Below are 20911 nucleotides of genomic sequence, written 5' to 3' on the forward strand. Positions count from 1 at the left end.
TTGTGGTTTCGTTCTTCATTACGAAGGTCAGGCGGATATCACGTGTCACAGCCTATTCTTATCAAACGTAGGACGCGGCCGCTAGCAGCCAAAAATGTGGTTACCATTTGGCGGGGTCGTCACCAACGGCCAAAAGTTAACATAGAGAGTCTGCATTTGAGAAAAGACACGCAAACAAAGCAGAACACACGAGCAAACTTATAAATAACGCCCTACTGGCTACATATAACACAGACAGGGTCTGAAACCTTACATCAAAATGGCCGCTCAGGCAGAAGACGCCATGGCGAAGCTCGCGTGTTCGTCCTACCCCCCCCACCACCAACAAGCTCTTGACCACCAAACTGACCAGGTTTACAGTGAGCGAGAACCAGGGTGAAGCTGCCGCCGCAGCAGCACCCCCCGCCGCAAAACCCGAAGCAGAAGACTCGGACGACGAAGACGACGCCCCCCCGGCCGACGGATCCGCCCCCACCGCCGCCGCAAAGAAGAAGCGCAAGCGCAAGCCCAAGAAGAAGACCAAGACACCCACTACCCAGACCTCCCCCCCCAGCGTCCCCCTATCCACCTTATTCCCCTCCGGCGACTACCCCATCGGCGAAGAGAGCCCGTATCGCGACGACAACAGCTTCCGCACCACGAGCGAGGAGAAGAGACACTTGGATCGCCTGGATATGACATACCTCAACGACTTTCGCCGGGGTGCAGAGGTGCATAGACAGGTGCGGCAGTGGGCGCAGGGATGGATTAAGCCGGGGATGGGACTTACTGAGATCGCGGAGGGGATAGAGGGGAGCGTGAGAGCGCTTACTGGGCATCAGGGGTTGGAGGATGGGGATAATATCGCGGGAGGCGTGGCGTTCCCGACGGGGTTGAATATCAATCATATCGCTGCGCATTATAGTCCTAATGCGGGGAACAAGACGGTGGTGAAGCAGGAGGACGTCATGTGTGTTGATTTCGGCGTGCACATCAACGGTCGTATCGTCGATTCCGCGTTCACGATGAGCTGGGACCCCGTCTATGATCCGCTCCTCGAGGCGGTTAAAGCTGCGACGAACACGGGGGTTGCGGCGGCAGGGATTGATGTGAGGATGTGTGATATTGGAGAGCAGATCCAGGAGGTGATGGAGAGTTATGAGGTGACGATTGGGAAGGAGACGCATCCGGTGAAGTGTATTCGCAATCTGAATGGGCATAATATCGGGCAATGGAAGATTCATGGGGGGAAGAGCGTGCCGATTGTCAAGAATAATGATACGACGAAGATGGAGGAGGGGGAGGTGTTTGCGATTGAGACGTTTGGGAGTACGGGGGTGGGGTATGTGAGGGATGATGTGAGTTTCTTCTTTCTCTTTCTCTTTCTTTTCTCCTTTCCTTCGTTTTATTCGTTTTAATTATCCCCATCGCCGATCTGAAGACTAACAACCCCCGCAGCTCGAGTGTTCACACTACGCCAAAGCCGCCGACGCCCCCCACGTCGACCTACGCCTCACATCCGCCAAGAACCTCCTAAAAGTAATCAACAAATCCTTCGGCACCCTCCCCTTCTGCCGCCGCTACCTCGACCGCCTGGGGCAGGACAAGTACCTCCTCGGGCTGAACAACCTCGTCTCCCAGGGCATCGTGGAGGCGTACCCGCCGCTGGTGGATAAGAAGGGCTCGTATACCGCGCAGTTTGAGCATACGTTCTTACTGAGGCCGAATTGTAAGGAGGTGCTGAGTCGGGGGGATGATTATTAGATGTGTGTTTTGGGGGGTTGTTTGCGGAGAGGGTGGTCCCCGAGGGGAGGGGATGGGGATAGATGATGATGATGATGGATATAGGCTTGCATAGGGTATGGGAAAAGTTATGAATCAAAAACGACGAACTGATTTCGCGGGTTTTACCTTGGCGATTTAAGCGACAGCTACTGGTCTTATCGTGTCGATACTTCCTTTGGGGGGGTTCTTGGAGCTTAGTAGGGCTTTGAGGGAGCTTCTAACAGAGGCGTGGGCTTGATAAGACTAGTAGCGGTCGCTTCAATCGTCGAGGGGATCTGTGGGCTGGCTTGCGTAATCTCACCTCTATTACGGTGTCTTACGTGCATACATGTGTGTGAATGGAGGTGGTGTTTTGAGCAGGATCCTTGGTGACTGAGTCGAAGAGTTTCACGGTGCTCATGCAGGTAGGTCTCGCTATTACAGTATCTAAGTCTAGGATGCAATTAGTACTCATGATAAAGTATATCCTTATGACATTATAACCCCATTACTAGAGTGTAGAAACCCGAAAGCAATAGTGATCTTTTAACTTAAAATTTTGTTATAACCATCCGAGGCTTCGTCACGATCGACCATGCCCAAAGCACTGGAGAGATAGAAGGCAGTTCCAATCGCATGAGAAACCCAGATAAAAAAGGCATTTATCTGGGTTTCTCATGCAATCGGAAGCCGGCCCCCTATCCCCCCCCCCCAATTAACCCAAACCAAACCCCTATTCCTATTCCAATTCCCATTCCCAACCTCCCACCCTACCATGCCTATCCAAACACACGAATTGCCACTCCTCATCAAACGCACGCCAACACACGCTCAGCTCTCAACACTCAGCGCCTTCGCCCCCACCAACCTCCCCTCCTCCCCCTCCTCCACACCGACAACCCAGTACTCGACCCTCGTGGCGCCGCGGGGGACGCGGTAGACGCGGACGTCTCCGCCGCTGGTGGCGTCGCGGATGGCGTCGACGATAGATTTGTACTCGCCCCTCTCGTCCCACTGGCTGATATCTAGGATTTCGATTTCGCGGCCGTCGGGGGAGCCGATGAGGTCTGCGAAGGATTCTGTGCAGTAATTAGTTACTGTCTCATATCATCTGCGCGGTCGACTCTCTTCCCACTACGTAGAGAAAACCACCCCCATAATAGAGGAAGCAGTACAGGGAAACGAGAAGAAAAAGACAAAACATACCACCATCAACCATCCCCCTCCCCCCCGTCCCCAAACTCACCCCCTCAAACCCCTCATCCGCATCACTAACATACACCACCCCTTCTATCGCCTTCCGAATCACCTCTGGCACTTTCGCCCCCTCATCCACAGTCTTGAACCCCTTCTTCCCCGAACCGCTCGCTTGGGCTTCGTTCGACCCTCCTAAAGGCGCATTCGCCTTCTCCAAGAAGGAGAGATACGATGCGTCGTCTGCCATTCCTCGTTTCTGCTGCCGCGGCGCCGCGCGAGCTGCTGGGAGTGCTTGTGCTTGTGCTGGTACTCCTGCCGGTGAAGCTGGAGCGGTAGCCCGTGAGCGCGATGACAGCGCAGCGAAGACGCGGGGAGGTAGGCGTGGGCGCGGGATCGTGGCTGTAGGCGGAGCGGAAGTGGGAGATGCGTGGAGGGTATCGAGCTCGTGCGTTTCTGGGACTGCTGGTGCTGGTGGTGGTTGGGAGCTGCGGTTGCGGTTGCGGACGGTGTGGAAGAGGGAGAGGATGACGCCCATTTGTGGTTGTGCTGGTGCTGGTGGTGGGTGGTTGGTGGTGGTTTGTGTTGCGCTGGGGGCGGGGTGGGGTGGGGTATGACGCAGGTTGGTTGTGGGTGGTCTTGGCGGATGCGGCGATTGAGTGATTGATTGATGGGGCTCACGATGGATGGCACGGGACCTGGTGGGAGGGGGGATTTTTTTTACGGAGATTTGAAGATTTAGATAACATTTGATATTTCACGATTGGATGTTTAGAAGGCACAGCACGCATGAGGGGAATCGGAAGCATTTTTGTGATATGCTCATCTAGCATGTGTTTTCATGTCTAGCTAAGCACCACGCGAGGATATCGATTTGCACACCGTTACGGCAAACACATGATGCCCCGAAACCCTCCGCTCCCCGCCCAGAAAAAACGATTTTCCCTTAGTACACCAGCGCGACAACGACCAACAACATGAGCGACAGGCTTACGACTGCTGCACGAGATCCTTCTTGAGGGTACCGAGGAAGGCACGCTTCTCGGCGGGGGTCTGGTAAGCACCGTGGCCGAACTTGGACGAGGTGTCGATCCACTTGAGGTCGACCTTCTCGAGGGCCTTGCGCGAGGTGTGGGTCCACATGGACTTGCGGAGGGTCATGACACGCTTCTTGACACCGGGGACGGAGCCCTTGACCATGACGAAGTCGTTCTTGACCTCACCGTAGCGGACGAAACCACCCATACTGCGATGTTGTTAGTTTATGTTAAATTACGCACAGAAGACTGATGGAACTTACGGGGTGATGGTCTTCTTGGAGACATCGAACTCAGTCGAGGCGTTACCCTCGTCAGCTCCGGAACCAACACGGTAAACCTTGTGGTTGCACGAGGTACGGTGATGGTATCCATCCTGACCGGCACGGGCAACAGTCCATTGGACGTGCGACGGATGCCAGGCACCGATACAGGCGACCTTACGGAGACCCTTGTGCGTCTTTCTCGGGAGCTTCTTGGTTCCCCAACGGCTGGTGACACCGGAGAAACCCTTACCCTTGGTGACGGCGATAACGTCAATCATCTCATCCTGCTCGAAGATGGAGGCGACCTCGACTGGCTTCTCGAAGAGACCAGCGGCGAACTCGACCTTCTCGGCGACAGAGCCACCGTTGATCTGGACCTCCATAAGGTGGGCCTTCTTTTGCTTGAGCGGGGTCTTGCGGATCTGGGTGTGGGCGAGGACACGGACGACGGTGCAGTACTTCTTGATGCGCTCGAGCTCGCGGGTGATGGAGGAACCGGAAGCCTCGGAGTGCTTCTTGGCGTACTTGGTGAAGGCCTTCTTCTTGGACTTGTACCAGTTCTTGTAGAAGCGGCGCTTCAGGTCGTCGGACAGATGCTCGGCCCAGACGGTGGTGAGGGATCGGAGACCACGGGGAGTCTCAATGTAGCCAACAAGACCAACAACGATCATCTATAGAGATGTTAGCCATAGGCACAAAGCCAAGCGGGCTGCGTTGCTCGTACTGGTGGTGTCTCAATGACAGTGACAGCCTCAACAACCTCCTTCTTGTGCGACTTTGCGCCGGGACGGTCGAGGTCGCGGACGATGGTAGTCATACCAGCCTTGTAGCCCATAGTGGCAGTAAGGTGGACTGGCTTCGAGGCGTCATCCTTGGGGAACCTGGGTAGAACCGCAAAAGTCAGTTCAGATCCTTCAAAAGACTTGAACCGTTTTTTCGACGACCAAAGGCCGCCGATATGTTATCTGGGACAGGAAGAACTTACGACTTGACCTTTCCGCGGTGACGGGCGGCCCTCTTGCGAGGAAGGTATGCCAGAGAACCGTGGCGGGGCGCTGTAGATATTGTCAGGAATTGCTTCTCGAAGATCAAGAGGCACGAGATGCAATCAAATCGTCGTCGCGGCTGCGCTTTCCAGGTCGAAATAGTCCGCGACTTCGATAGAAGGCCTCTCAATACCAGGAAGGATTGAAATGCGTACCTTCGAACTTTCTGTGAGACATGGCGATTGTCGTTGTTGTCGATTGAAGAGCTGGAGGAAGAAGTCCAAGTGCGCCGCAATCGAAAATATTGAGTATATTGTTGTGTGTGGGCCGATAAAAGTAAGCGAAAAGTGGTTAACTATAAATGGATTAGCGCGGGTGTGGGCTCAGTTCCGCCGAGTCTCAAATGAGGCACGACCATCACGACCGACATCAACGAGACGGACGACTATCATTAATTTATTTATTACTATATTCTTATAGATCCCGCTATATAGATATTATCCACACCTACTGCGCCGACATAGTAGCTATCTTCACCAAAAAAAAAACACAAGTATCAGTTCGCATCATAAGATTTGCATACCAAAATCTATCAAAGTCTGTCAGGCCTTTTGTCTTTCATACATGTCCGCTTTCGCATTGCTCTGTTTCCAAATATATCATTTAAAGCATCCAAGCAAAAATATCCAAGAATCAACCCCTATTTCGCATCAACATTCTCAAACCTCTCTTCCGTCGTCACAAACCCAATGCTATCCTCATCCCTCCCCGCATACGCCTCCACAAGCATATGATCCCCCTTCCCTGTTAGACTAGCTTTCTTCCCTCCCCCCTCCTCCCAAACCCAAGCTCCGTGTTTATCCAATGTCCACCTCCCTCCTTTCGGGGCCAGCCCACTCTTCCCCTTCACTGAGCTCAACTGTATAAGCTCCACATCACCATCAGCGACAACCTCCCCCCTCTCCCTCTTCCTCCCTAACTTCTCAAACACCTTTGGCAGCGCAGCTGGCATCTTGAGATTTTGCATATTGATTTTCACCGCCTTCAAATCAACTACTTTCTTCTGCTTGTCCATCGGCGGTGATAACGCCCTAACCTCATCTGCCTGCTCTGGCATCACAAATGCCGCGGCCGCAGTGGACGAACTCGTAGCCAAACAGGAGACGAGGCCCATATTAGCACTCAGGCAGGGAAACTCGGCTCGCAGCAGCGCCTTGCGGTTGACGCGGCGATTGATGCCGGCGCAGGTGAACGAAAAGAATATGCACACGACAAAGACGGCGAGGATGCCGACGCCGAAGGCCCATGAGGGATATTTGTAGGGCGGCACGGGCTCAGGTTCGATGTTGGGAACTTCGCCGGTGGTGTCGTCCGGCGTGTCGCGGGTTAAGAGTTGGACGGCTAGGAGGTAGGGGAGGGGGAAGAGGTTTGTGGGAGGCATTAAGCTAGGTTGGATATGGTGTGTATGGTGGTTTGGAGGTTGTATGTTTTGTTTGTTTGGTTACTAGCTCGTTTGCCGATGATCTCGAGAGATCACGGCACAAGCTTTGTGAAGGTTCGCCAAATGGGGTGGTGTTATTATCGAATATGTGGGATTTGTATCTATGAGAACAATTTTTGATGAGATTGTTATGATGAGCCTGCCGTGCAGAAAAAAACAAGAGAAAAGAGGGCATGGTGCGAGGGATATATGGCAATATTTCGAAATGGACTAGGTGTTGGTGTGCTCTAAGCGTTGCTCTAGCTATCGTATGATAATATTTTAGCTTCATTGGCGCACCCCGTGGGGAGCTAATGAGTTGAGTTACCCCAGCCCAACTCAACGGAGTCAAATCGACCGAACCTGGGGTAACTTTTTATTCGCTCAAATTCTCAAATTCGTGGTATCGCTCATGAGCGGCCATCGCAAAAGCTGGCATAATTGCGTTGCAGATCGAGCACTTGCCCGAGTCTGATTCTTCGTTCATGTAGAGAGTCTCGTCGTCGACAGCATCCTGCGTCATTGGTATTACATCCTCAGAGCCCGTAGCTCCCTTCATGATAGCGTCATTGCCAGCACTTGGCTCTGCTTTAAAGAGAGCGTGTGACCTACCACCATCATTAGTTCGGTGGTGTTCAGCAACCCAATCGGGCGGCACGTCTTTATCTTCCACCTTCCACTCCTTTAGCACTTCTTCTTGGTGCTTAAACATGCGGCTAATATCGCGTCCTCGACCTTTAACGGTCTCGCTAGCCGTCTCTACCATATTTGCGACGCAAATGTTGATAAGGTTTAAGCTCCAACCCTTACCGTCGTGGAGGCGGTGAAACAGAGGGATCAGAGTTTCCACAACAAGCTTTTCAACCAACGCATCCACACCCTCCCGTAAGCCGAAAATAAAGTTTGGGAGAGGGCACGAGCGGGAAATTCGGTTGAAACTCCTCGACCGAGTCCCGTCTGGATTCCGCGGAGGTTGGGGCCTGGTTGAGAGTCGTATCGTCTTAGGATGTGCCAACCATCGTTGCTTCCCAGGGTTGTCTTCGTCGGATTCAAGAAGATCTGTATGCATTCTGTTGATGAGGCTAGTAGCAAGGACCCGTAGCTCCTTCCGTACTTCAGGGAGGGTACTGATACCTCTGTAACTGTCTTCAATAGATATCTGGGTCGGAACCCGCTTGAGTGTCTGAACTTCTGATTCATCGATTCCGTTTATCAGTGCCCATGCCTTCGCGCCAATGCCACGTTCGGCACCTAGCCCTCCAAGAATTTCGTCAAGAAGCTCTGGCCCCATACCCGGAAAGAGGCGGACGTCGCGAACCGAGACAGAATCCTTCACTACACGAGAATCGGTCTCATCTTTCAAGTCAACTTTTCGTCCAAGAATATGGTCTCTTATTTTCTGTGACATCTTGAACCCAATTCCCGGGATTTTTCCGATATCGTGGGTGTCCAAAAATGCAATCACAGTGCTTGTTTGTTCTGCTTGATCCTCATTCGAAGTACTTTCGTACGGAGGCATCAATGTTGTCTGTGCCTTGGGTTTATGTAAGTTGCCGGCCAGCTTAGCCAGCAATTTCGAGGTTGAAATTCCAACCGTTGAAGTATAACCCTTGTCTTCCTCGAGCCGATGCCGAAGGTGTTGCGCCAGATGTGAACCTATTCTCAACCGTATGAGAAGCTCCTGGTCCTTCGCTGCGATTTCAATAGCTGTGTCGTCAAGGTCTGGATATTCATGGCCAGCCGTGCGAGAGGCATCGAAGGAAAATCCAATCGTCGGGTCATCGCGGGACAGGTTGAAGAATGCGTGGCTGAGGTCGTTCGGGTTCAGCAGCGACTGGTTGTATGCAACAATATCGGTGACGTCGAGAAAGACCTCATCGAAGCCAAGCTTCTCAACCTTGTTGTTCCATGTGAAGGACTCCAAGAACTTGTAGAGCATTTTCGAGGCATCCCGAAAACGGTCCAGCTGCTCGCCGAGCACAATCACCATGTCCGGGCATTTTTTCTTTGCCTCCGAAACGAGTTGGAGTTTACGTAGTCCTCGTCGACGAGCTTCGTAGTTGCAGGTCACAATAATCTGCTTCTGCTGCACACCGAGCGGAACACTTTTCAGGGCGGGATTCTCGACTTCGAAAACGGACGCGTAGAAGCAGTCGTAGTCCTAGAAATTCGTCAGATTCAACTTTTGTCAGCCTGCTTGGTCTAGAAGCCCTTACAAAGTGGATAATAATCCTGTCATCGCTTCTCTTCAGCGATGACTTCGCCGTTGTGGTCATTGGCATCTCATTGCAAGTGATACATGTATTACTCTGCCCACTTGATAATAGACTGCCTAGAGTGCAGTACTACTCCAGTAATGTCCGTGATTACTTTTGCAACAAGAGCGAGCTCTTTCCTACCAGTCACAGGGCACGCGACGGATTCACGTGAGTCCGCGTTAATGACCTGAGCCTTATCTTATCAGGATCAGGTACAGTTTGTCCAGTACTGTAAATACAGTCACGAGGTACAAGGGCTTTATCTCCAAAGGAAGGTGCGGAACAAACGGCTATGTCGCGTGAATATCAGCAAAGCTTATAAAGCTAAGAGGGGAAATAGTGTATATACTGTACATAGTAGAGGAAGTATCGCGGTGTTCCCCTCAAACACATTTCCAAAGGACATCGTGGGATTTTTCGTCCTTGGAGATTATCGTTATCGTCGCCACCATCTCGCTGTCGTTATCAAAGTCCCCCAGGATAAACTTGAGTACCGAAGGGTCCATTGTTCTATAACAGTTCTTTAATATGCATGGGTGTGAGTTTGCAATTCCTGCGTTCTCGCACGCCATCCACCCCCCTGCAGCGCTCACATCGCACAAATTCCCATGAAACAACCTGGAACAAAACACAATTCTGACGCGTGCATTACTTGCATATTTAGTCTTCGACCAAGATCCCGGCAGATCCAGAAGTCCACGATGGCGCTTCGCGCTTCTATCCTTGCTCGCGCTCTTCCCTTCGTCGAGCGTTGAAGCCGGCATCTTCCTATCCCGAGATGATTCAAGAGGGGCGGTGGCGAGTGAGAGCTCGATATGTAGCAGTATTGGAATAGATCTCATAAGGCGCGGCGTGAGTTCTCATCTTGGTTGCAGGGTTTAGAGTCATGCTAATTACCTTTAAGGGCAATGCTGTAGACGCCGCAGTTGGCACGACGTTATGTGTTGGCGTTATTGGAATGTACCACAGCGGCATCGGCGGCGGCGGTTTTATGCTTGTGCGCAGCGAGACGGGCGAGTATGAAGACGTTGATTTCCGGGAAACGGCGCCGGCTGCTGCATATGAGGATATGTACGCCAATTTCACGATCGGCAGCATAGTTGGTGGGGATGCAAGCGGGGTTCCAGGCGAACTGAGGGGCTTCGAATATGTACATAAGAAGTATGGGGTAAGTAATGTCTCATCGTAACGGGACGGGTAGAATGCGGGCTGACGTTGCACAGAAACTACCGTGGGCTATGGTTGTAATGCCCGCAGCGAAAGTTGCAGAGAGAGGGTTTCCAGGTACGTGAGAGTTGGACCGCGAATGCAAACCTTCGGAGGCATAGCATGTCTTTGGCTTCAGTATAAGTAGGATCGGGGGAAATATGCTAACCTTTTCATAGTGACGGAAGATCTTTTTGGATTCATGACCAGTACGGTCAATAAGGGACAGCATTTTCTCACAGAAGATCCCAGCTGGGCAATAGATTTTGCTCCAAATGGCACACTCCTTCAACCAGGCGAAATAATGACACGGAAACGGTTTGGCAAGACCCTGCGAACGATTGCTCAGCAAGGGGCAAATGCTTTCTATGAGGGACCTATTGCCGAGGCCACTATCCGGGCTGTCCAACTCGCCAACGGCTCCATGACCCTAGATGATATGTCACAATATGATATTATCTCACGCGAACCTGTCAGCATAGACTATAGAGGATATAAGATGTTCTCAACCGGTGCCCCGAGCAGTGGAGCAGTGGCGCTGAACACCTTCAAAATCATTGAGGGGTACAACATGAGCGACCCCAATAACTTGAAGCTGAACACCCATAGACTAGACGAAGCTATCAAGTTTTCGTACGGAAGCCGCAACGAACTCGGCGACCCAGACTTTGTGGAAGGCATTGTCGATTTCCAAACCCAAATGCTAGACACAGCAAGTGCCCATGCGACTAGGCACAAGATATCAGACGACCACACTCTAGACCCCGCAGACTACAACCCGAAACTGCTCTCCCACCCCGACAGCCACGGAACCTCGCACATCGTGACGACCGACTCATCAGGCCTATCCATCACGCTCACCACCACCATAAACCTCTCATTTGGCAGCCGGCTCTGCGTCCCCGAAACCGGCATCATCATGAACAACGAAATGAATGACTTCTCCATCCCCGGCGTCTCCAATGAATTCGGCTTCGTCCCCTCCCGCAACAACTATATCCGCCCCGGCAAACGCCCTCTCTCCTCCATCACCCCCATCATCGTCGAGAAGGCCGATGGCAGCCTCTACGTCGTCACCGGCGCCGCAGGCGGCTCGCGCATCATCACCGCTACCATCCAGGCGCTCTGGCACGTCCTCGATCACGGTATGACGATGCCCGAGGCGCTGGCGCAGCCGAGGTTGCATGACCAGCTGCTGCCGGCGCAGGTGCGTTTCGAGGTGGGGTATGATAATGATACGACGGCGTATATGCGTGAGAAGGGGCATAATATTACGTGGACGACCGAGTTGCTTAGTAAGACGCAGGGGATTAGGAGGTTGGAGAATGGGACGTTTGAGGCGGCGGCGGAGCCGAGGCAGAAGAATAGTGGGGGGTTTGCGGTGTAGAGGGATGTTGGATACCTGTGACATATGCGTGATACTTAGAAGTTTAAATAGAGTATATATGTGGCAATGAGAAGATGTAGCAATTATATGATTATATCCTTAGGACATTTCAAAAATGGAACGGTAACGAGGACGAAACTAGGTCTAAAGAGTATTCGAGGGGGGTCGAGGATCCAAAATTATGAGCGACCAAAAATACAAAAAAATGGTGAACATGAATGTACGCTGAAAGATTCCCCTGTCGACAAGGCAATTGGAAGGCATAGATAGAACATTGTACCGATAGAGCTGAAAAGTGCTCCTGCTGTTGCGCCTCTACCTGTCACCACCTCTGCCTGCCACCATCTCTGCCTGCCACCGCCTCTGCCTGCGCCTGCCACCACCTTTTCCTGTCACCATCTCTTCCTGTCACCATCGCGAACCAATCCGCTCCCCCGTTATTCCCGCTTCCTTGTCCTGGTGGTTGTGTTGGAGAACCGCGTTGGGTGCGCGAACCTTTGCTTTCTAATCCGCCCCGAAGCAAGGCGTGGAAAGTAATTTTCGTGAAGGAAAGCAACGGCCATTAAATCTGCTCCGCTGGATTGTCTTTGGTATAACTACTTGCACTATCTCAGCGGACCACGACTCCCAGTAAATTCTCTCCGGGCCAGTCTATTATGTTACCCCTTATTGGAGTTTTGGGCTACACGAGCAGGGGAGATCAAATGGGATAGGGGAGGGAAGGAGGAAGCATTGGAGATAGGTGATACTGTGGTAATTGCTCAGCAATCACTATCGAAGATTAAATAGATATCACCTTTCATATATTAAGAAAGACCTTGATACGAAAATGACAGTACGCAACAACACCAATATCCAAGCTACCATCCCTTCCCCACCAACCTCTACGACCACGCCCACGCCGCATTCGGCCCCCTAACCACAACCTTTATCAACCACTGCAGTGACCCCTCCGGATCATCCTGAGCAACACGATGTCCGGCGTTCTGAAAAGTATAGTAACTCATCCCCCTCTCCTCGCGCCCTTGGCTGACTTGTTGTCCCTTGGAATTGCGTAATACGTCGCAGGTCGGAGGGCGCGAGAAGCCTTGGGAACCTCCCCAGGTGGTGTTCTGGAGTACTAGTTCCTGGCCCATGTGCGGGATCACGTAGTCGAGGATGCCGTTGAATATATGGACTTTGACGCCTTGGGATATAAGGTTGGGGACGATGGTGTAGGCGGGCGGTTGGGGCTGGATTCTTCTATCGTTTGAGACGAGCAAGCCGCCGAGGTCATCGTTGCAAGGGTTGAATTGAATGTGGGGGGTGTGGATGGCGGACTGGACATCAGCGCGGTTAAGATAGGCGATGTAAGCGCCGTCGGAGTAGAGGTTATCGTAGCCGTGCTCGTTGATGTTGTATGGTTGGAATTCGCGGTTTGCGGAGGGAGAGAGATAGTAGTTGTATGCGGCGTCGTAAGGGTCACAGATGCCGTAACAGGTAGTGTAATTTATGATGTAGGCGAGACGTTCGGGGGTGTTGGTGCCGCCCTCAAAGTCGCACCTCTCGGGGATGTAGCCGGGTGGTGGTGTGGGAGCGTTGCGTTTGAAGTTCGCCCCGGACGGGTTGCCAGGGATGTGGATGGGGCCAGAGGGGGGATATGTGATTTGGGCCCGGACAGCAGGGAAGCCACAGTCTTTGTCGCCTTGTTTGAGCACGTTATACATGATGGGGGGGCTGTTGCTGTTAGAATTGCGGGTGTGTAGGAAGGAGGGATGCTGGGGCTTACATATTTGTCCCGTAGCTTAATCGGTGTTCGTCGATGTATGCGAGTGCAACTACATTGTTCATCGCTGCCCAGTTTCCCCAGAACGCATCTCCCAGGCTGAGAGTGGATAGCTTAACCTTCAAAGTTGCCTTCTGCGCCTGGACCTCCTTGGCGATATATGGGAGAAAAACGCCGGCGTAGCTCTCACCCATCAGGTGGATCTTCTTGGACCGCATCTCCGGGAACACGTTGAAGAATGAGTCAAGCCATTTCACAACAGCAGCAGTATTGTGTTCATTATCCGTGTTGTTAGATGTGCCAGTACTGAAGCCTGTGCCAATGGGCTGGTCGATATATAGGACATTCGCCCCTCGGGTCCATGAATAGGGGTTGCGCTGCGGCTTTGTTGCCGCCTTGGGGAATATGACCGGACCATGTATTTTGAAGAGCCCAAGTAAAGAACTGCATGCTGGGCCACCATTGAACCAGATAATAAGGTCATTCTTGCCCTGCTGCGTCTCGGCCTCCCATAGCCAGAAAAAAAGGGAGTCGGTGCCGAAGCCCGAGCCAACCTTCAGACTGCCAGCCCATGATTTTGGGATTTTGAAGTTGACTTGAGGTAGAGACTTCACCAAGTATTCTGTATGCAAGTCAGCGGCTGATTATTTCTTTTTTTATTTCAGGAATTTGTGGGTTGTCACTTACGGTCAGCTGCATTACCACCGTTCCTGTCAGGCGGCAGCCCAGCCGCCCCCACGGCAAGTAGCGCGATAGACGCGACAGTAACCAAGAACTTCATGATGGACGTATCAGAGGTTGCAGAGCCAAGAAAGCTCCGGCGAATGAATTTGAGGAAGGAGAATTGATGGTTCCGACGAGGGACATGACCACGTTTTTAAGTCTTCTAGAATAAATTTGAGCCCCTTTGGAAGTCTTGAGGTCGGACGTAACGGAACCGGTGGAATGGTTCGAAGCCCCAACCGACGGTGAAGAACAATAGTAAGAACGGATGTCTTGGCGGGACAACAATCGTAAGGAAGGGAACAATACTAAGGGAAGGGTCGCTAACGTCCAACTTAAATGAAGGAGGTCCACGAGGATCATGAGAGGATGCAGCTTGTGTGCAGCTGGCGACGCAAGGGGGTGGAACTCCTGAAAGAACAATGCATCGCTCTCATCTCTCATTCGTAGAATTCTGCGCCCTGTCTGTACCACGACTCAATCACAGGAACACAATATTGGTTTTTGCATATTAATCACCCTCAAATAGGAAGATTCGTCTGAGAACCAACACAGCTAGTAGCTGTTCATACGTGATGCTCAAGGAAAGCCCACGAAAGTAGTAAGACAATAGTATAACTCCGCGGCATGGCCCAATTAAAGCTCAGTTTTGATTTCCATGACTATGATGTCGCTTCCTATAATTAGTTGCCTCGTTAAAATAGCAAGGGGCGGTCAGTAAGACACAGCAAGAGTAAAAGCAAATGGGTATAGTATGCAGCAAAAGTAAGTCCCTCCTCGCCGTGAAGGCTGCCACCTGACAAACGCCAGAATCAATGTTATGCACCTCAGCAAACGATAAACCCCTCCCCAACGCCTGGATAGTGTAATGCCAAACATCTCCCCACCACCCTAATGTGTCATGGCCAAATCCCATCCCCTCATCAAATAGCAAGCCCACTCGAGGTTGGCGTATTGACCATCGCAACCCCTCCATAAAAATATCCCAGCTACTCCATCCCCCGCACTGTAACCAAGCTTACTAGATCCCTGCAAACCCCCCATACCCCTCGTCGTCGAACCATGGTTGATGATAGCTGCTATGGTCCCGCACGCCACTCAACCCAAGCTGGCGCGCAACGTTGACGTATCCCTCTCTATTCTTTGCTCCATGTTTGTCAATGTTTTTAGTGGAATCCTCATCCTCCTTCCAAACGGTACGACAGTATACGCATTTAACCGGTCCAGGCTTGCTCTTCGCCCACTGGTCAAAGCAAGTCTTGTGGATATTGTTCCCGCATGCAGCTTTGCACCACAGAATTTCATCGCTGGGCTTGAATTCTATGACACACACTGGACAATCACCCTCGATCGGCTTTCGCTTTCCGGGATGTGATGTATCTTCGGAGCTATTGGAAGACTGGGGTGTAACAGGGGCGTGGTCGAATATCTGTTTGAGTTCTGTAGAAAGCAGAGCTTGTTGGTATTGAAGATGCTCTGGAGCTTTCAGAACGTTGACGAGAACCTAAGCACTCGTTAGCCCTAAGTCGCCTTGCGAGTGAGCCTTGCGTGTCTACTCACATAGATAATATGCTTGCACTGATTTCCTCTGATCCTCGCATCCATGCATGTACATTTTGGCTTTTTGTCAATCACGACTTCATATATATTCCCAGTTGAACCGGCCATATCAAACTTCTCCACTTCATGCGTTCCATCGCTATTCAGTTTTCTCTCTCGATCAATGAGGAACATTGGTTGGGATATGGCACGGTTCAATCGGTCCTGGAACTTATATGGCGGCCTCTCACGAAACTGATGTAGTCGTTTTTCGACGCGGCTCTCTCCCCCAGGATTCGGCTCCTCATAATCTTTTTGCTTCCGCTTCCGCTTCGGTGCTTTAGCTTTAGGTGCTTTAGCCACAGACTTTCGCATGGATGTCACCGAATTAGTCCTGGCCACGGAATTTTCGTCATCGGAGTCATCAGAGATATTTATGACCACCGGTTCGCTGATGGTCCCCCGCTTCCGCTTCTTTGACGTCACACCCTGAGGAAAGACAGAAGTTGGGCTGGGGCTATCGTCAATAGAGATCGCATTGGATACAGTAGTGCCGAGCGTATCGGCCCCTGGGAAACCTCTCGCACTTCCTGTGGAGGTGCCTCTAGCGCTTGCCTGGTTGAAGGACATGCAAGAAGCCATAAAATCCCTCATGCTTCCTGTTGAGGGAGCGCTTGCCTGCATGGAGGCTTTGGTGCTCTGAGCTGGCGAATTGGTGGTGTAAGACATTCTCCGGGTGGAGGCAGCTGTAGGTGCCCGGAGAATCAGGTTAAATCAGGGTTGAGCTGAATCTCTTCACCGCCAGCTATGGTGGAATGGAAAGAGTGCCGAGCATTGAATGAGCTGACTGTGATGCTAATGTGAAGAGGCGTCAATTAGAAAGCTGAAGTAGATCATTGTTGCCAGAGCTGTGATTTGAGAATGTCGTCACTAGTTGGGAAGTCGCGAACTGAACGCCTAATCACGTGAATTCGGCCAATTGAAAGTCTGCCAGAGGTTTGTCAGGGTGGTTGCCCAAGAGCCCCCTTGCTTCCAGATGGCTCGATGGATCGGGTGGAAACTACAAGGGAGCCACGGGAAGTTAGAGTGCTCTTAACCATCAGTTGAAATCAATCAATCAAGCATAACCACATATCTCTCCACTGATCTCCAGCGGAAATGTTGAGTTGCGTTCCACTAACAGATACAAGGTACAGAATCCCATATTGATATCGATGGAGTGGTGCCAGCTGGTCGGCATCTGAGAACCAGCAAAGCGATTAGGAAGGCAGTGAGTTGCACAAGCATACCCACCTATGGCTTCGACGCGCAGATCAATCACATATGCACAGCACGCTGCATACTCGAGTCAGCAACCAACGCGCCCGGGCGGGTGGCTTACCAACCTCCTGTTACTCTAAATGCAATGGTACACCGTGGAGCCGGAATCCTGCTTTTTTGTTAATGCCGCCCGCCTCATTTGCCCCCAACGGAACAAAAAGGGGTGACGACCTCGCGAGTTGTCCCGTCTATCCATGCAAACCCGAGCAAAGGACTCGGTGGCAGGTGTTGCCCTGGGCAAGGCAGCGGTGTGCAAAATTGTTTGCTTTATCGAGATGGCGTGACGGAGCGGATGGTTGCAGCTGGAATGCGAGAGATAGCGATAAAGCCGACAAACGTGACCAGTCGTTTGCACTTGTATTGTGTAGCTCGTTCTGGACCTTTCACGGATGTCTACTATAGGCAAAAAATGTAAGTACTTTGCCGTGGTTTACGACTCTCCTTGCCTGACGCCAGGAGGAACCCGTGCAGTTGACGCGTTTGGTATGGGGTTATCAGGTCTGGGATCGCTAGTCTCCGTCCCACAATGATAAGTTGAAGACGCGGGAGAGAAGGTTACTAGGATCCAAGAGACGTCAGCTTGGTACGCTGTAGGTGTGGTGGCTAATCCCCGAGGCAAACAGTTTTCACTGTCATGATTGATTCTTGTCCCCTGTCAAATTTTTCTTGTGATGGTGTTTTAGCATTGCTTGTGGAGGGTTGGACACCGTCTTGTTACCTGGTTTTTAGCTGGGAATAGAACACAATACTACACTCGCTTTTACTTCGGTCGTTATTGCGGACTTACCGTTTTGTGCTTTTCGTTTTTCCCTACTTTCACCAAGGGGCCTCTGACCATACGGGCTATGTGTTCGTACATTCCGCTGGTCTATATATGCATAAGCATCTGTTTATGGCTCCTCCAACAAAAGCCTTTGCGAGGTCTGTCATACTAGGGATTCTGTTTCAGCCCAGTTGCTGCACGCACCCGCCCAAGGGAAAATGACCAAAAGTTGTGTTGCCCTTGGTCCGGGCTAAGGGTCTAGAACGCGAATACTAAAACTCTGGTATGGGCATAGACTACAACTTGTTCTGCATCACCCAATTCAGAGGAACAATACTCAAAATAGCGGAGTATCTGAACGCCTAAAGCCCCGAGGTTTGCGCAACATTTGGGAATCGCAAGGCGTGGATGCACATGGATTGGAAGGATACAATGGAAACACCAGATGGGAACGGCCAGGAGCAGGGCAGTGATATGGTGACCGATCATACCAGCTCAGATACAAAAAAAGCTACCACTGGTGTGAAGAAGCCGAAATCGACCCTGCAGAATCCAGCATCGCCACGGGAAGGTCACGAAGACCGAAAGCCTGGAACTGTGATATGGGAGTCACATTATGGAGTCGGTCGATATGGGCTGCAGGACCCGCGAATGACTGCTGGCAGCGGAGCGCAAGGAAGTAAAGTGAAAGAAAGGGAGAGGCAGACACTGGCCAAGGTGGATGTTGTCCAAAACGAAGCTCCATTCAGCAACACGAGACCGACGCCACTGGGCGGGGAACAATCACCTACCACCACCACTCTATCTGTACCGAAAGGAAGCAAAGCGGCAGATGATTCTGGAGAATCCCAGTTGGGGCCTCCAATAACCACGGAGACATTTGCAGAGTTGGAAATCTCACTGGTTATCAGCAATCCGAAATTCCGGCATGACTTTAACTTTGGCTGCGAAATTCCTTACGTCCCAAAGCAACGGAAGCATAAATCAGATGAATTCTGGCGCGCTCTCCGGCTCCAGTTATCAGAGTTTTGGTCGGACCGTGAGGCATTCATAGCGAAGCATCCTGGCAACGCCTGGTCATTACCAATCTTATTGAAAGCGATTGGCGACATGCTAGCCGCGTTACTCCCGCAAAGATACAACTCGGTAATCAGGGAGACTCTAGACGTTGATTTACTCATGCAACAATTGACGAGGGGAGAATTTAATATGGAGCAACTTGCAGACTGGTTCTCTAGGACTCTGAGAAAACATTGTGCTCCTATGCGTGATGGTGCCGTGTTCAGGATGGCCGAACAATTAACGAGCGGCTTCCGTCGTGGCGATGTCGAAAGTCTAGTGGATGGTTTGGTGGTGCTCCTTACAACAATCGAATCAATGAGACTGGTATGTACATGCCACAGTATCTTATTAACAGAGCTAACGGGCCCAGGATGTTACCAATCACCAAATTAACCACCTGACTCTCATCCAAAACTTTGTTACCTTCCAGCAAACGAAAATTCTAAAGATAATTCCAACAGGAGATATCGATATTTATCGGTCCTATGCCTGGTTTGATGCCTATCGAATCCCAGATGAGATTACGGCACTCTGTCATGAAGGGGGGTCCTGGAAATTCTTCCGTGCATTTGTAGATCTGCTTCGCCATTCCAACAGAGAGGCACCTATACCTGATACGCTACAGTTGGATAATGGGCGAATTGCGGATTTACGCATGAAGTTGCTCAGTGCTGTCAACATGCACATGTGCATGCATCTCTTAAATGTAGTTGATGAAACGGTAATCCCACCGAAAATACCTGTCAGCGACGGCCACGCCTACGCACCTTCTCAGGTGGAGTCTGACTCGAGCACAATCGAAAGCAACCGTAGGCTCGCCCATGTGCGTTCCACTTTACATGCGATTGTAGACGACTACTCGAATCCCGACATCGACCCATCTCCCACGCCAACCTCATCGCCGTTGAATTTTGATCCATGGAAGGTTGCTGCTCCCGCACTGGCGCTCGAGATACTACGAAAAGCCAATAGGTCTCTTTCTAATCCATACTTCGAAACGTCCTTCGTCGATGCATTATCCAACCCTTCAAACCAGGACTTCAGAGAGAGCGAACGTGCTATATTTGAAGAATTGGGGGAGCTTGTTCAGTACTATGTGGACGCATGGCAACCACTTGACATGGTGGCTTTATACAAAGTGGCTCCAGTATGTCCTAGGGGGTGTAAGATACATGGCAAACCCAAGGAATTCGAGCCTGTGGAGGAAATTGCGAGGCTCATAGCTTATTTGGGGATTTTGCACTGGAATGTTTGGGGAAATATCGTGTACTTGGTTAATCCACACGAGCATCCCAACCACTCGAGTAGGATAGACTGGGATACTGTTGAATTGACCAACGGAAGTTAGTCTGTCAACAATCAGGATGGATATTCCAGCAGCATTGACCCCCGGTTGATGAAGTGGCAGATACTCCTATCAATCAACGAGAGGGCAGGCTGACGGTCACAATGCCTGACGGCTGCGAAGGGCCTTCCAAATAAAACAGATCGATACCTGCCAATCGCACAACCCAGGAAGTCGCCCGCGGCAAACGACACAACAGAAGTTTTGGCGTTTAGTAAGGGGATAGAGGGTTTGGCTCTTGAATCCCGACAGAATTTGTCGATCAGACTCGCTATGCCATTAAGCACGATCCGCAGCGGAGGTCTCCTCAATGGAATGCAGTCTGACACATTTGTGTCAGTTGTTTTGTCAAATGCTTTGGCGTGATGTTTTTTTTTGCCGTCGCATAGCAACGCCAATATCTTCGTATGGCTTACACGGGAGTGATTCATACACTGGATTTTACGGTTATTGAACTGATAACCAGGAGCTGCGTGTATTTATGGTGTGCGGTAGTGTGGCCTTTCATGGCTGTGTATTCTACCGATGGATGATGTCAGATGGCCACGAATGACTGTCTTTCCTTGGGCGCGGAGATCCTATAGGCCAGATTATTTTAGTTTTTGAAAAGCGAGAGACTGTCAGAACTCTTGAGCATTATAATAGCTCTTTAAGGAGAACAAAAAGTCGAGGGGGTGTGTGGGCACAATATGTGAGACGATGGAATAAATATTTACTTCTTTTGTTTTAACCAGGTAACAATACATAACTTTTCGTAATTTAATCTGCTTTTGATAAGTTATTATCTATTGAGAGACATGAGTTTGAATTTGTACACCGTTGTACACATTTGATTCC

At 51.1% G+C, this 20911-nt stretch overlaps 9 protein-coding genes across 9 annotated transcripts; 3 read left to right on the forward strand and 6 right to left on the reverse strand.

The window, feature by feature from the left end:
• The first annotated feature begins 28 nt into the window (after window positions 1-28).
• On the forward strand, window positions 29-2250 carry MAP2 (Methionine aminopeptidase 2). Its single transcript, XM_018275755.2, has 3 exons — window positions 29-299; window positions 361-1337; window positions 1438-2250. Exons 1-3 carry the CDS (start codon window positions 260-262, stop codon window positions 1741-1743), a joined length of 1323 nt encoding a protein of 440 aa, XP_018128544.1. The 5' UTR covers window positions 29-259; the 3' UTR covers window positions 1744-2250.
• Window positions 2251-2574: 324 nt separating this feature from the next.
• VE01_06304 (uncharacterized protein) lies at window positions 2575-3506 on the reverse strand (the record flags this gene model as incomplete). Its single annotated transcript, XM_018275756.2, has 2 exons — window positions 2950-3506; window positions 2575-2822 (listed from the first exon to the last, which is right to left on the reverse strand). Exons 1-2 carry the CDS (start codon window positions 3473-3475, stop codon window positions 2575-2577), a joined length of 774 nt encoding a protein of 257 aa, XP_018128545.1. The 5' UTR covers window positions 3476-3506.
• A 174-nt stretch (window positions 3507-3680) lies between these two features.
• On the reverse strand, window positions 3681-5515 carry RPL3 (ribosomal 60S subunit protein L3). The gene is made up of 5 exons (XM_018275757.2): window positions 5442-5515; window positions 5226-5295; window positions 4965-5121; window positions 4238-4911; window positions 3681-4183 (listed from the first exon to the last, which is right to left on the reverse strand). Exons 1-5 carry the CDS (start codon window positions 5461-5463, stop codon window positions 3928-3930), a joined length of 1179 nt encoding a protein of 392 aa, XP_018128546.1. The 5' UTR covers window positions 5464-5515; the 3' UTR covers window positions 3681-3927.
• A 411-nt stretch (window positions 5516-5926) lies between these two features.
• VE01_06306 (uncharacterized protein) lies at window positions 5927-6667 on the reverse strand (the record flags this gene model as incomplete). Its single annotated transcript, XM_018275758.1, has 1 exon — window positions 5927-6667. One exon carries the CDS (start codon window positions 6665-6667, stop codon window positions 5927-5929), a length of 741 nt encoding a protein of 246 aa, XP_018128547.1.
• Window positions 6668-7082: 415 nt separating this feature from the next.
• Window positions 7083-8988, reverse strand: VE01_06307 (uncharacterized protein; the record flags this gene model as incomplete). The annotated part of the gene is made up of 2 exons (XM_018275759.1): window positions 7083-8867; window positions 8923-8988. The coding sequence occupies 2 exons, from the start codon at window positions 8986-8988 to the stop codon at window positions 7083-7085; spliced, it is 1851 nt and encodes a 616-aa protein (XP_018128548.1).
• Window positions 8989-9219: 231 nt separating this feature from the next.
• Window positions 9220-11642, forward strand: VE01_06308 (uncharacterized protein). Its single transcript, XM_018275760.2, has 5 exons — window positions 9220-9502; window positions 9629-9816; window positions 9869-10132; window positions 10188-10248; window positions 10350-11642. The coding sequence occupies exons 1-5, from the start codon at window positions 9493-9495 to the stop codon at window positions 11555-11557; spliced, it is 1731 nt and encodes a 576-aa protein (XP_018128539.1). The 5' UTR covers window positions 9220-9492; the 3' UTR covers window positions 11558-11642.
• Window positions 11643-12343: 701 nt separating this feature from the next.
• Window positions 12344-14480, reverse strand: VE01_06309 (uncharacterized protein). Its single transcript, XM_018275761.2, has 3 exons — window positions 14010-14480; window positions 13326-13944; window positions 12344-13273 (listed from the first exon to the last, which is right to left on the reverse strand). The coding sequence occupies exons 1-3, from the start codon at window positions 14101-14103 to the stop codon at window positions 12442-12444; spliced, it is 1545 nt and encodes a 514-aa protein (XP_018128540.1). The 5' UTR covers window positions 14104-14480; the 3' UTR covers window positions 12344-12441.
• Window positions 14481-16631, reverse strand: VE01_06310 (uncharacterized protein). The gene is made up of 2 exons (XM_018275762.2): window positions 15606-16631; window positions 14481-15549 (listed from the first exon to the last, which is right to left on the reverse strand). The coding sequence occupies exons 1-2, from the start codon at window positions 16311-16313 to the stop codon at window positions 15067-15069; spliced, it is 1191 nt and encodes a 396-aa protein (XP_018128605.1). The 5' UTR covers window positions 16314-16631; the 3' UTR covers window positions 14481-15066.
• VE01_06311 (uncharacterized protein) lies at window positions 16614-20816 on the forward strand. Its single transcript, XM_018275763.2, has 2 exons — window positions 16614-19053; window positions 19100-20816. The coding sequence occupies exons 1-2, from the start codon at window positions 18076-18078 to the stop codon at window positions 20075-20077; spliced, it is 1956 nt and encodes a 651-aa protein (XP_018128604.2). The 5' UTR covers window positions 16614-18075; the 3' UTR covers window positions 20078-20816.
• The last annotated feature ends 95 nt before the right edge of the window (window positions 20817-20911 follow it).

This window comes from Pseudogymnoascus verrucosus (assembly GCF_001662655.1).
Source record: "Pseudogymnoascus verrucosus strain UAMH 10579 unplaced genomic scaffold scaffold_35, whole genome shotgun sequence".
NCBI lineage: Eukaryota > Fungi > Ascomycota > Leotiomycetes > Thelebolales > Thelebolaceae > Pseudogymnoascus > Pseudogymnoascus verrucosus.

Excerpts from the sequence above, each read along its gene's own strand:
- MAP2 (XM_018275755.2), top strand. The coding sequence starts at position 260 with ATGGCCGCTCAGGCAGAAGACGCCATGGCGAAGCTCGCGT. Across the intron at positions 300-360 it reads CGCCATGGCGAAGCTCGCGT|TGAGCGAGAACCAGGGTGAA; the intron begins GTTCGTCCTACC and ends CCAGGTTTACAG. Across the intron at positions 1,338-1,437 it reads TGGGGTATGTGAGGGATGAT|CTCGAGTGTTCACACTACGC; the intron begins GTGAGTTTCTTC and ends CAACCCCCGCAG.
- RPL3 (XM_018275757.2), bottom strand. The coding sequence starts at position 5,463 with ATGTCTCACAGAAAGTTCGAAG. Across the intron at positions 5,122-5,225 it reads CACCGCGGAAAGGTCAAGTC|GTTCCCCAAGGATGACGCCT; the intron begins GTAAGTTCTTCC and ends GGTTCTACCCAG. Across the intron at positions 4,912-4,964 it reads CTGTCATTGAGACACCACCA|ATGATCGTTGTTGGTCTTGT; the intron begins GTACGAGCAACG and ends ACATCTCTATAG.
- VE01_06308 (XM_018275760.2), top strand. Across the intron at positions 9,817-9,868 it reads TAGATCTCATAAGGCGCGGC|GGCAATGCTGTAGACGCCGC; the intron begins GTGAGTTCTCAT and ends ATTACCTTTAAG. Across the intron at positions 10,133-10,187 it reads ATGTACATAAGAAGTATGGG|AAACTACCGTGGGCTATGGT; the intron begins GTAAGTAATGTC and ends GACGTTGCACAG.
- VE01_06309 (XM_018275761.2), bottom strand. The coding sequence starts at position 14,103 with ATGAAGTTCTTGGTTACTGTCGCGTCTATCGCGCTACTTGCCGTGGGG. Across the intron at positions 13,945-14,009 it reads CGGTGGTAATGCAGCTGACC|AATACTTGGTGAAGTCTCTA; the intron begins GTAAGTGACAAC and ends ACTTGCATACAG. Across the intron at positions 13,274-13,325 it reads TTAAGCTACGGGACAAATAT|CCCCCCCATCATGTATAACG; the intron begins GTAAGCCCCAGC and ends TAACAGCAACAG.
- VE01_06310 (XM_018275762.2), bottom strand. The coding sequence starts at position 16,313 with ATGTCTTACACCACCAATTCGCCAGCTCAGAGCACCAAAGCCTCCATG. Across the intron at positions 15,550-15,605 it reads AGTGCAAGCATATTATCTAT|GTTCTCGTCAACGTTCTGAA; the intron begins GTGAGTAGACAC and ends ACGAGTGCTTAG.
- VE01_06311 (XM_018275763.2), top strand. The coding sequence starts at position 18,076 with ATGCACATGGATTGGAAGGATACAATGGAAACACCAGATGGGAACGGC. Across the intron at positions 19,054-19,099 it reads CAATCGAATCAATGAGACTG|GATGTTACCAATCACCAAAT; the intron begins GTATGTACATGC and ends TAACGGGCCCAG.